Source organism: Apiospora kogelbergensis (assembly GCF_038363985.1).
Source record: "Apiospora kogelbergensis strain CBS 113332 chromosome Unknown utg000015l_segment0_segment0, whole genome shotgun sequence".
NCBI lineage: Eukaryota > Fungi > Ascomycota > Sordariomycetes > Amphisphaeriales > Apiosporaceae > Apiospora > Apiospora kogelbergensis.
Window position 1 is genome coordinate 39,921 of NW_027117432.1, and position 12,250 is coordinate 52,170.

General features: G+C 53.9%; 2 protein-coding genes across 2 annotated transcripts; one reads left to right on the forward strand and one right to left on the reverse strand.

Moving 5' to 3' along the window:
- Positions 1-8,547: 8,547 nt before the first annotated feature.
- Positions 8,548-10,279, forward strand: PG998_014786 (uncharacterized protein; the record flags this gene model as incomplete). The annotated part of the gene is made up of 4 exons (XM_066881602.1): positions 8,548-8,806; positions 8,852-8,949; positions 9,013-9,132; positions 10,067-10,279. The coding sequence occupies 4 exons, from the start codon at positions 8,548-8,550 to the stop codon at positions 10,277-10,279; spliced, it is 690 nt and encodes a 229-aa protein (XP_066723323.1).
- A 212-nt stretch (positions 10,280-10,491) lies between these two features.
- Positions 10,492-11,900, reverse strand: PG998_014787 (glycoside hydrolase family 18 protein; the record flags this gene model as incomplete). Its single annotated transcript, XM_066881603.1, has 4 exons — positions 10,492-11,480; positions 11,536-11,585; positions 11,630-11,728; positions 11,782-11,900. 4 exons carry the CDS (start codon positions 11,898-11,900, stop codon positions 10,492-10,494), a joined length of 1,257 nt encoding a protein of 418 aa, XP_066723324.1.
- Positions 11,901-12,250: the final 350 nt, after the last annotated feature.

The following is a 12,250-nucleotide window of genomic DNA, read 5'->3' on the forward strand; positions in this document are numbered from 1 at the left end:
TTCAGACGTCCGCTGGCAACCAGCATGTCAATGGGCGCCGCAAGCGGTACAAACGTTGCGAGGGCCGTTTCTTCTGCATACTGTAATACGGCAGGTCGTCTACGGTACGTCCGTACGGGACCATAGCTACGCCAGCATGGGATTTGACGCAACATGGTTAGACCGGCTGCCAAGAAGCACTTCCTAATCGAGAAAGCGGTAGCTTCGCAACATGATCAACCCATAAATGGCAGGTTGGGTACTGTACTGTATTGCGCTGGTCACTTCTGGTTACTGGACCTCGAGGTACGGAGCCTGGCATATCGGAGTAGCTTTCGGTAGCATCATCAGGAAACGGTGCAAAACGAGTGTGCTTTGCCTAGAGATACGGGGAAGTACGAACCAGAACAGCAGCACGGGGGATTCGGCGTACAGTGACCCCGAGCTACTCCGGGACTGCGTACGAGTACGGCCAGATGCATTTCGGCTACCCTCGAACGCTGGGTATGTCGTAAGGACTGAACTAGCTTACACCAGAAAAATCCTTTGTCAAACTCTTGCGACTGTCGGCTCCCGTTCAGCTTGTCTGGCCGAGTGGGCGGATTCAACCCTCAGGCTCTTCGCGACACAGGTCGCTTCTAGCTGCCACGGTAGACACTGACTTCCCGGAAGGCCCGCTGTTCCTGGAATGGCAGGTAGAGAAGACCCCGACGCTGAGATGGTGCGAAGCAGTGAGAAGCACAGGTCGGGCACGGTGCTGTACACTCATCTTGAAGGGCTTTGCGTTTTTGCTCATGGTGGCTCGGTCACAACTACGAGGAGACTACAGACTACACAGACTACAGAGACTACAGAGACTACAGAGACTACAGAGACAGCTGTCGTCTCCCAAGTCTAACCTCCGCCAAGGTCATTAGATTCAGATAGACCGCTCCGGACGACTTCGTGTGATGGCCCTCTGACAGTGGCAGTCAATCAACTTGAGCATGGTAAACACGAAAGCTGGAAAAAGTCGACATGACATACAGGCGCAGCATGAGCAAAATCCAATGTCTATTGGGTGACAGACAATCAAAAGGCGGTCCGCGCACTGGCACGAGGCCCAAAGCAGCTACGACCTACACAGCTCGACTGCTTGGCCGGCACAGGCCGAACACCCATTGGCCCGTTGGGTGGGGTTAGCACCAGCTGATCTCGAATTAGCGCCATGCGCTGCCCATTTTGTTGGACCTGTCCTGCTGTTATAAAGACCACTTGCCTCCCTTGCCTCCCTTTCTCTAGTGACCCAATCTGTCGGGACACATTCCTCCCTTCGGAATGCCCGAGCAACCGACAATCCCCGACAATTACCGACAATCGAGCAGTAACGTGCATCACCGAGACGAGATGCAGCGGCGTGGTCAATCCACTCCATCCGATGGCTGAAAGTTGCGACACGGGTCATGGAGCGAGGTCATATCGAAAGGACTACATTATCGAACCGATTTCAGTGTGACGAAGTGGTGGCCCATGGTGGACATGTCTGTCGCAACTCTTCCAACCTGCTTTTCACAGGCCTGCGCGTTCCCAGTCCTCATCCTGGCACGGAACCTCGCGCCGATTGCCAGCGCTCGCCGGGCGGCTTGACGAGGATGCTATGGCGAACTGCTGGCCAAGGGTGAGCGGCGATCCAGCTTCAGCTCGGTCCGAAGGAAGGCGTGTTCGAGGGGTTTGGGTTACCCCTCTTCTACCGAACGTGGTGCGATTTCCAATAGTGTGTCAGCGCTTATGCTGCGCTAGCAGAGATTGCGCTTATTTAGGAAGATTTGGGAAGTTGTTTCGCAAAATCAAGGACAAGATGTACAACAATCAGTAGGTCGCTGGTGATGTCGGGCTTTCATAGCGGGCTCATATCCGGTCTTGCCCAGGGTGCTTTACCAGGGTGCTTTACCAGTACGGCAGATGTGCTCTAGGAGTGTTGACGAGACGCGGTGCGTCGGGACTTTCGTGACGTAGGTGCGTCGCAGAAGTTCAATTGTATATTTTGCCCACTTACCTGTGTCTTTGCCCGTGATTCGGCGCCTCTAAGAGATCGAGACGTTTAATCTTCTTGTTCTACATTCGCTTGTACTGGCGTTCCCAGGGCCAGGCCTCGCTTAGGTGTCCCTTGGACGCTGGATCCGCCTTGCATGCGTCACCAGGGCGTGCCAGTCACATACCTGGACTAGGAGCGGGGAAGGCCTCCGCATCCTTGGCGTTCATGGAACACCCGAATGCGCATGAACGTCTCCACATTGTAGCTCCCACATTGGGTGTAGGATCCGATCAGGTGAGCAAAATCCGATGCGGCAGGTCGGCGGCTGGCGATTGGCGATAGTATCCAGGCAAGACGCTGTGCAGCAGGTGTTGGCCAGTACAATGTCACCTTGTTGCGCCTCAAGATGTGGTGAAGGCAAAGATGCTAAACGAGCTAGGACGGGACAGAGCATGGCCACTGCACCGTTTTCGTGTGGTGCTCACCTTGTCTCGCGTGGGCGTAAACTCGTCTACGTTGAAGATTTTATGCGGAGAACTCAGCTTGGAGATTCGGTATGACGCCTGGTTTGGCATGACATGGCACTGCTATTGGTAGGCGGCTCAGGTAGAACTGCGCTTGACGTCTGATAGCTCGTTTCTTGACACAGATGTTCCCCGTCACCTCCCAACTGGCCGTCAGCCAACAGTCATCACGCAGCACCGCTACAGAAAATGGCATGACTGGAATGAGTGCAAGCATACTCGGCATGCCGAACCGGTAGGGAAACACGTCCTTGGAGCATGGGTCGTTCGGCTTGTGGGACAGCCGCAGAGGTGGTATGTAGTTGGGCAGTTGCTCTGTGTCTTGCATCTGGCTACAGCACGCTCAGGCTCTTTGTCGGCCCAGTTCGTTTCCTATCTTGATTGCATCTTGCGAACGGCGTATCTGCGTCCCTTGTCTGGTCCGGAGTGCTCCGACATTGGCTGCGCTGGGAGAAAGCCTGCAGTTATTAGGCCGCATCGGTAGGCAAGCGCTGGGTAGGCCATAGCAACCTGGCGGCATTCCGGTTGTCTCCTTTGCATGACTCGTGCCGAGTCCTGTTCTCTCCCGACCGTAGGCAGCCAACCAACAGCAGAGGCGGCATGGTTCATTGCGCCAAGCGTAAGCGGGAATGCTGCCACGCCGAGCCTAGCCGGATAGTGGCATTCTGCTGAACGCGAAATTGCGGTCCGTGTAGTCGGAACCCAATCAGCGGCCATCACGGTCATGTCTGCATCCGGGGACGGTCAATCGTCGCTGCTGCGGGGTATGGCACTGCACGGGAAGAGAAAACCAACGAAGAGACTTTAAGCGTCACCGCCCCGTGCTCGATTGTTCACCATTCGCGCCTGTTACTGTCGTGCTTCCGTCCATTCCTGGTGAGACGGGGGAATGGAAGTTGCATTAGAGTTAACTGGGCCGGCTTCTGCTCTGACCGACCCATTTGGGTGTGGAGCGACTGGTCTTACTGCAGGGCTCTCGTATGGGTCGCGACAAGTCTCACTAGCGAGCCATGGCCGGGGTAAATGGAGCACACATAAGCCCCATCGTACTTATAGCCACTGTCAATCAATGCAGGCGCTCGGATACTCTAGGAAACAAATCGCAAGAAGTCGGCCATGGTGCATTCGTTGGGAAGTAGAAGGAGCCTACGAACATCGGAGCCAGTCTCCGCCATTCCGTCCAGCCAGCCATTTGTCCACTTGCCGTAACTACGCCAGAACAGCCGAGCAAACTGATAGGAGTTATGCGACGTCTTCGTCGGGCGCTGCCAGTAGGCCAAAGCCGACCGCCGGTTGGTATTGGGAGCAATTGCGTGGGTGGGCCAAATGCTAAAGTGGAACTCTTCCGTGGCTCGCAGTCTCCTGCGTTGGTCCTGTTGCATGAATAGCCGGACCATGGTAGCCACTGGCCTTGCGTCCTCCGATCGAATCCTCCGCGTAGTATTATAGGCAATCCCCACTGCCTGCGTCTTGGAGGTACAAACGCCGATCGGGTGCTTCCTGGCCATGCACGACCAGGTACGTTTCCTATGACGGCCGTTCCGTTGTGGCCTCCGTTGTGGCCTCGAAATGGCGGCGGTCGCGCCTCGAGGTTGTAGGGATTGCGGCCGGATACTGTTGGGAGATTCGAGTTACGCAGTCGACGTTGAGCGCATCGTGCGGCGGCGGGCATACTCGCTGACTGGCAATGTGACGGTGGAGCAGTCTACTTATGGAAGACGAGTGAGGGGGTATCAGACAATGAGCGTAAAGTAGGTAAGCGTAGTGGCAGCAAGAGGAGATGGGAAGCGAAGGAGGGGAAAAGAGAGAGGCGGAACGAGGGGAAGTGGAAGGAGGGGAAGTGGAAGGAGGGGAAGTGGAAGGAGGGGAAGTGGAAGGAGAGTGAGAGGGAGAGACCGAGAGGGAGAGAACGAGGGAACAAGAGAGGGGACGAGAGAGGGCGAGAGGGCGACGGGACGAGGGAACGAGAGAGACGAGAGAGACGAGGGAACGAGAGAGACGAGGGAACGAGAGAGACGAGGGAACGAGAGAGGGCGAAGGAATGGGCAACGGCGAAGGAATGGGCGAGAGGGGCGAGCGGAGCAAGAAAGGGAGCGAGAGGGAGCAAGGGAGAAAAAGAGGAAAAAGAGAGGGAGGGACAAACATGGCCCAGGAGGCGAAGAGGGACATAGATGCAGGAATAGACCCTGGAGCCGTGACACTGGCAGAAGGGACCAGAAAACACTCCCCGAGAGGCGCATAGCCAGCTTTGGAGGAGAGTCACTCATGTCGCCGGTTGTGCCGTAGCGGTGGCTGGGATGGCAGTGGACGTCTGTAGAGGAGCCGAAACGCCAGACGGAAGACATGGGCAGGAACCACACACAGCATGTACGTAGGGGCCCACCTTGACAGACCTTAGCCGTCGACACGATTATATAAAGGCGACCTTCTCCAGCGCAGTCAAGGTTTCTTTTCTTCTTTCTTTCCTTGTGCATCCTTTTGGATCACCCCCTTCCCTCCAGTGACTTACTACCTCCTGGGGTTGGGTTTGCCTTTCAAAGACTTACTACCTCCTGGGGTTGGCTCTGCCTTTCAGCGACTTATTACCTCCTGGGGCATCCTTCCTTTCAGCGACTTATTACCTCCTGGGGCATCCTTCCTTTCAGCGACTTATTACCTCCTGGGGCACCCTTCCTTTCAGCGACTTACTACCTCCTGGGGGTTGGGTTTGCCTTTCAGAGACTTACTACCTCCTGGGGTTGGCTCTGCCTTTCAGCGACTTACTACCTCCTGGGGCATCCTTCCTTTCAGCGACTTATTACCTCCTGGGGCACCCTTCCTTTCAGCGACTTACTACCTCCTGGGGTTGGGTTTTTTTCTTTCTTCTGCCTTTCAGAGTCTGGGGTTGGCTCTGCCTTTCAGCGACTTACTACCTCCTGGGGCATCCTTCCTTTCAGCGACTTATTACCTCCTGGGGCACCCTTCCTTTCAGCGACTTACTACCTCCTGGGGTTGGGTTTTTTTCTTTCTTCTGCCTTTCAGAGTCTGGGGTTGGCTCTGCCTTTCAGCGACTTATTACCTCCTGAGGCACCCTTCCTTTCAGCGACTTATTACCTCCTGGGGCACCCTTCCTTTCAGCGACTTACTACCTCCTGGGGTTGGGTTTTTTTCTTTCTTCTGCCTTTCAGAGTCTGGGGTTGGCTCTGCCTTTCAGCGACTTATTACCTCCTGGGGCATCCTTCCTTTCAGCGACTTATTACCTCCTGGGGCAGCCCTCCCTTCAACGACTTTCCTCTTGGGGTTGGGTTTTTCGTTGGGCTCCGGCAGTCCGAGTCATCTCCTGCCGGATAATCCAACGGGCTCTGCCACCCATCCAGTCGAGCATCTCCTGCGGAGTGGTATCGAGCCTGGCTCTGGCGTCCGCAGTTCGAGTCATCTCCTGCCCGCCTTGGCCACCCGGGTTTTCCTCCTACATTCGAGCATCTCATGTACCGAGGTTTTTCCCTGCACCTGCTAGTGGCAGTGCGGCCAGCGAAGCCGGCCTCTGCGCCTGTACGTGGTGCTGGCTACGAACCTGTTCGCGCGGATCGGGCAGTCCCGACCCCGTGAGCAGAGCCAATGCAGAGACGCGAATAGAATAGATGAATATAATGTATTGGTGCATACTTACGTACATACATGGCACTTTACCCTTTCCCTCGCCGTGCTTCTTGAATGGCAAATCGTCGCCGCCGCCCGTAGTTTTCCATGACCCTGCGCCCTGATTCCGCGCTCGTGCGGTCACTCGCTCTCGTATTGTAGCACGGACTGCATAGATCCATGTGGTTTGGCAACACGTACTCGTCAAGGCGTACTGCGGTGGACATGCCGCCGCCGGAACCGCTCGTGCTGGGCTTGCATCCATGCTTGCTGCTTCATTACAGCACCGCACGAATCGGGCCACAGAAATACCAGTTTTGGGGCCAAGGCTCTCAGTGAGTTGCATATTCCATTATCCTTCGCCCACCTTGCTCTCCTTCACCTGTAACTTCCTATATTCATCCGTCACTTCCATCCACGCCGACATGCTCCCTTCGCAGCGATACGGTGCACAGCGTCCGCGCCACCCACGACAGGGCCGACCATCGGCAGTTCACGCCGCCACGGCGCCCGCGCCTGCACCCGCTCCTGCCCCTGCGCCCAAGACTGTCGCTCCTTCTGCCACGCAGCTCCAGCCTCCGAACCAACAACCACTGTCCTTTCCAGACGTTCCCAACTTCTTCGATGACCAAGAAGGCTACGACTCGGGCCCCTTCAGCTCCCCGCCACTGTAGGTCCCTCCACATCCAGTCCGCGTGTTGTACTGAAAACGAAGAACGTCGGGCGACGCCCAAGAACTGCTGCACAAAGTGAATGAGCTGCTGGACAAGGTCAACGCCGTCCAGTCCGAGCTGGCCCACCACAACGAATAGTAAGTCTATCCCCGCCCTCGTACGGCAGCTCTCCTACTCACGCACGCCCACGTCTTGCCAGCTTCACGACTTTGTAGGTCTCCACCGCCGTCGCAACGACGCGCTTATCTGACCACAGTGCCCGGACAGCACACAGAAGGTCGAACAGCTGTACGTCACCGTGTGTTCAGTCTGGCGCAGATCGTCAACTGACATCGAATACAGGCTCCTGCAGCAAATCCAAAGGCTCACGGGATGGTTGTCGCAGGCGAAAGCCCTGTTGGAGCGATTCGTCCCCGTGGCCGACGCCGATCCCTTGGACGACACCTTTTTCGATCAGGTGTAAGGCTTCGCAAGAGGCTATTGTATGTCGGAGTGGGTTAGGCCATTCGCAGACACGACGGCCGATGGCGCGGAATCGTGTTGCCTCACTGGCCCCGTACCTGCCGACCGCCGGTGCTCCATTCCTCTGCCTCTGCCAATGCGCTGGCCTTTTGTAGCCTCGTTGACTCTTTTCGCTATGGATCATGCAATCCTGCTCGGCTGTCGGTTGGAGGATCGTCGGTGGGGTGCGTCTATCGCACGATGCATGCAGGTCGGTCTGGCCATGTCTATCACGCTGGTCCCGTGGGGACTGGGTCTCGCTGGCCTAAGGAGTCATTGTGTGCCGGCGTGCTTCGGGGTTCTTTGAGCATTCGAAACAGTGAATAACCACCGTGTCGCTAACCGTGTCGCTATGCTGTCGTCTCTCTTGCAACACATAAGCGACGGTCACCTCCACGGGTATTCTTGGTAATAGTTGTCATGAGCTTGTCCCCGCACTATTTGTGCTTGCTGCCATGCTGTGTCGGATGGCGGTCATGTTGTCAATCACCAAGCGTATGCTACACGCGTCATTTTCTAGCCAAAGCATGTGCCGCTCTGCATGCAATTGAACCAGAAGCCCGGCCCCACGCACCCACGTAGCACAGCCACTTTCTCCGCGGCTGACGTAGGAGCCACCCCCTTAACTCGCTTCTTCCACCGTCTAACATTCATGCCCTTTTGGCACCTGAGCCAAATAGCTTCTGGTCACACTCGTGAAGATCAACCGTCAATGCAGGTAGTATACTTTTATTTTCGATATTCTACCAACAACTCTACGGCAGGTCCTACGGTTTCTCCCCATACCAATGTAGAACGTCCGTGCTAGGCTAGCACTGGTAGCTTGTCGAGATCCAAGTGCTGCAGTGGTCATGCATATCTCTGCCGTTTGTCCTCACCATACAAGGCCTGGCTTGCCTCTCGCTTGCCATGACTTCCTTCGCGACTGTCCATCACGGCCGACTCTGCCAACACCATCAACGGACTGATCCGGGGAACAACGGGAGTCGACTGCCATGCGTGCACCAACGAGCATCTGTGGGCTGAAATGGTACCGTCGTAGGGTGGCAATTCATATGTTGGCGGCAGTGGCGCAACCCGGCCTGCAACAGTCGTCTTCTTTCCGAGGGCGTTGATGAGCTCTTGTTGCGTATGTATTGCATGGGATTGCAGTGCATACGTCGTCTGCATGTTCGTAAGGCGCGCCGAGAGCTCTGCGACAATGGCATGAAGCATACGGATCTCTTCGCTCAACTCCATGGCGCATGCAGTTCCAACAACCTCTGCGCGGACCAATCTGACTAAGAGGCTGTCCGATGCCACGTATGCTGAAGCCAACCAGAAAGGATTGAGCCTTCGCTGTCTGATGGCGAAGAACATCGAGCAAACACAAAGCTATCAAGTGGCTGATTTCTTGATGGATTGGGAAAATGCAGCAACAGAAGGGTGGGTGGGCGTGAGCAATGGCGAGATACCTTTCTTCAAACATTACCTGGACCAGACCTTTGCAGCGCTTGGTACCTCGGGAAACAGTCTTTTACACCATTCTATAAGCCACATAGAAGGGGGCCTGGTTTTCGAAAACCCTTCCGACCCTAGCGAGGAGGAACTCGATGCTCTCACCGTCAACACCCAAGGGAACTTCGAGAGCAACGGTGAGGTAAGTAACCTGAGCGAGCTGGTGGAATATCGTCCCCGTTTGAGTAGAGGCCGACGAGAATAGGTGTCAGGAGCACAAATGTACTCTTCTATTGATGTTACCGAGGGCATCTTCATTGCCGACAAATCCAAGACAGTCCAGTCCAGTATGAAGGATCTGTTCGGCACCAATGACTGGAACGAGGTGACGAGTGCCTTACAAGGCACGAACAAGAAACTGACGCACTTTCAAAGGGTAATCCCTTCCCTATTCTTCCCAACGTCTACTTGTACCCGATGCTGATATTCCATGACAATAGTGGAGCGATGTTGCCGTCTCTCTTGCAATACCGTAGTGACGGTCATCTCAACTGATATTCTTTGTAGCAATTGCCATCTTCCTGCCGTGCCCAAGTTGCGACCTTGTTCCCGCATCTGTTGTGCTCGCTGCCATTGAGTGTCGGACTTTGGCTCATGTTGTCGGTCGTCGGCGTATGTTATGCGGCGCATTACCAGCATGATACGGATAATCGTCTTTTTCGTGCCCTTCAATGACGTCGTTATATCGGATAAGAAGTTAATCATGGCATTTGTTGTTGCTGTTACGAGCTCTGACTGCAATTGACTAGAAGCCCGGCCCCACGTGGCACAGCCGCGTTTTCCTGTGGCTGACACCAGCCACCCCCTTAACCCCCTTCTTCCACCGTCATATTCTTTTGGCACAAGCCCCATAAGAACAAAGATTAGGTTGTGGCTTTCAGTTACCGTCACCCTTCCATCTCGTCCTCTTCCACAAGCCTTCCCAGTATAATGCTCTGCATGAGTGTCTCGTCTGTGAGTATGCTAGTTCCATGCAATGGGTAATTGTAATTTATGCTCGACCTGCTTTTTCCGCACTGGCGCCTTGGCCTGGGGTATAGATCAAATCAAACGTATGGTCGCTGCCTTCCGTTTCTGTTATGGCCTCTTCAATACTCTTTGCGCCGACTAGAGTTGCCCCTAACATCTGCAGGAGGACGAAATATGGCATATGCTTCCTCTGACTGCCTTTTTGGAGGACGGTAAGAATACACATGTTCCGCAGAAACACTGGCTTTTCTTCCAAGGTTTCAGGAAGCGTTTTGCTACTGGCTTCGTAGATAGGTATGTGGCGAGAGCATATCGCATCACCAAGTACTCTGCTGGAGCCAGCACAAAGCACATATGAAGACCAGTCCACAACCTTTCCTCTAGAAACGCAGGTCGAGATCCACTTCGAAGACAAGCAAGGCAATCCTAATGCAAGGGCCTGCATGTACTTGGCCTTGCGAGAGTGGCTGTCGGCTATCAATGCCGTAAAGCCAGCAGCTTGAAAATCAGGCTTCAAGGCTAGGCTCCTTGCCCCAGTGGCTCACGGCCCGAGAATTCTAACACTCTCATGCTAGCGGTTCTATTTTGATGGGGACTCTTGATGGGATAATACCTTGATTATTATTCAACACAATTTAACTGTCATTTTTGAAGGGTCATAAATCTTTGGCTTTGGTATGTAGCAGTCTACCACGTGTATCTTGGCTCCTCCTGATCAGGGCATGCCAGCAGCAATATTTGCATATGTACTGTCCGGATACTGCAGATTGTTCTGGCTCTGTCTAAGCGCACCGAGTGACAAGTAGCTTGTTCGAATGAGGCTCTCAGCGTCGTTCCGGTCCCCACTAGCCTCCCAAAACATGGCTCCTCCTAAGCCTTTGGACCTCAAGTAGTCTATCTTCGCCTTGACCATACCAGGCGTGTCGTAAGATATCAGCTGCAGGCTGTTATTGTCGTATTCGTACGTGGCCCCAGCGATGATATCTTCCTGTGCGTCTAGGTGAGAACGGGGCAAGGCTTTATAATCCCAAACTCCGTTCTCCCAAGACCCCTTACCGATGCCGGAATAAGGTTTCCCAAGGCCAGAAGTGTGTTCAAATGCACGTCCGAATAAGGGCATACCCAGAATGATCTTATACCTCGGGACGCCGGCAGCAAGGTATCCAGTAATCGCTGCATCCGTGGAGAAGGGAGTAGATCCCAGGTTCCCTGAGTTGGGATAAAGGTTGGCCTGGTGCGCACTCAATGGGGAGAAAGAGCCCGCGTAATCATAAGCCATGAGGTTGAACGCGTCCACTATCTGAGCCATGTCGAACAGCGGCAGCTTGGTGTACTTGTCAGGACCGGCCGGCATCGCAGCCGTCAGGTGAAAATGGTACCCCGGCACGGACCGGGCGGCGTAGTCGTCCAGTTCGGCTCTTACTGCCTTCAACAATGCTAGAAAGTCTGCTGCCTCATTGGCGTTCGCAGGATATTCCCAATCAATGTCAATTCCATCAAAGCCCCAATCCTTCATCAGTGATACCGAAGATTTAGCAAACTGAATGCGCTTCGGCTCTGTCGATACAGCTGAGGCGAACCGCCCGTTCAGACTATATGTCCACCCTCCAATTGATAGATGAACTTTGGCATTCCGGTGGGCCTTTTTGAGGAGATAAAGCTGCTGAACGCAGCCGTATGCATGGCTTGCAGAGGTTGGCGTTGCTTTGGGGGGCTCAGTATGTTTTTTAAGAGGCAGCTAGGTACTATATAAGCTTACAAGCATCAGACCAGTTTATCTGGATGTCCGCCCAGGGATCGGAAGAGAACCTGAAGGGCATTAGAGAAGGCGACTTAGAATGTACCTTACTTACACTGTCCCGTCGTCTTGAAAGTTTGCGAATGCATAGTATATATTTGTCACTACATCCGCGGGCAACTGCTGAGGCCAATAATTCCTTGCATAGATACCCCTATTCCAGCATCCGTTAGCGCGAAAACTTTGAATGAGAATCATAGTACCAACCAATTTGCAAAATAGGCAGAATTTTCGTAGCCATCTACCCGTTTGTCCAAAGGAGAAATGCTAACTGAAGTGCGCAGAATTGAGCACGCTAGTAAGTGCTTGAGTAGGTTTGCCAACATCTTGAGAACCTCACGATGATGACCAAATTGATGTGAATGGCCTAATGAGAAAGTTAGGATTCGGCCAGCTTCGACAGGTTATAATGCTTTATACGGTACGGACCTATAAAGAAAAGAGCATAAGGCAGAAACAGATCGAACGTTGGTAAGAAAGGTCCATGAATGGAAGCATATGTAGAATTGCAAGAACTACTCTTTTAGCCCGGGCCAACAAGAGCAACATTGGCTTCAGTCGCGATTAAGAGATCTAAGTACCTGCCCACAAAGAGAGTTAGTAGATTATATGCTTCGTCCAAAAGGGGAGTATTATAATGCGTCAACTATATAGGTCCAGCATTCTGTGTGTTTGT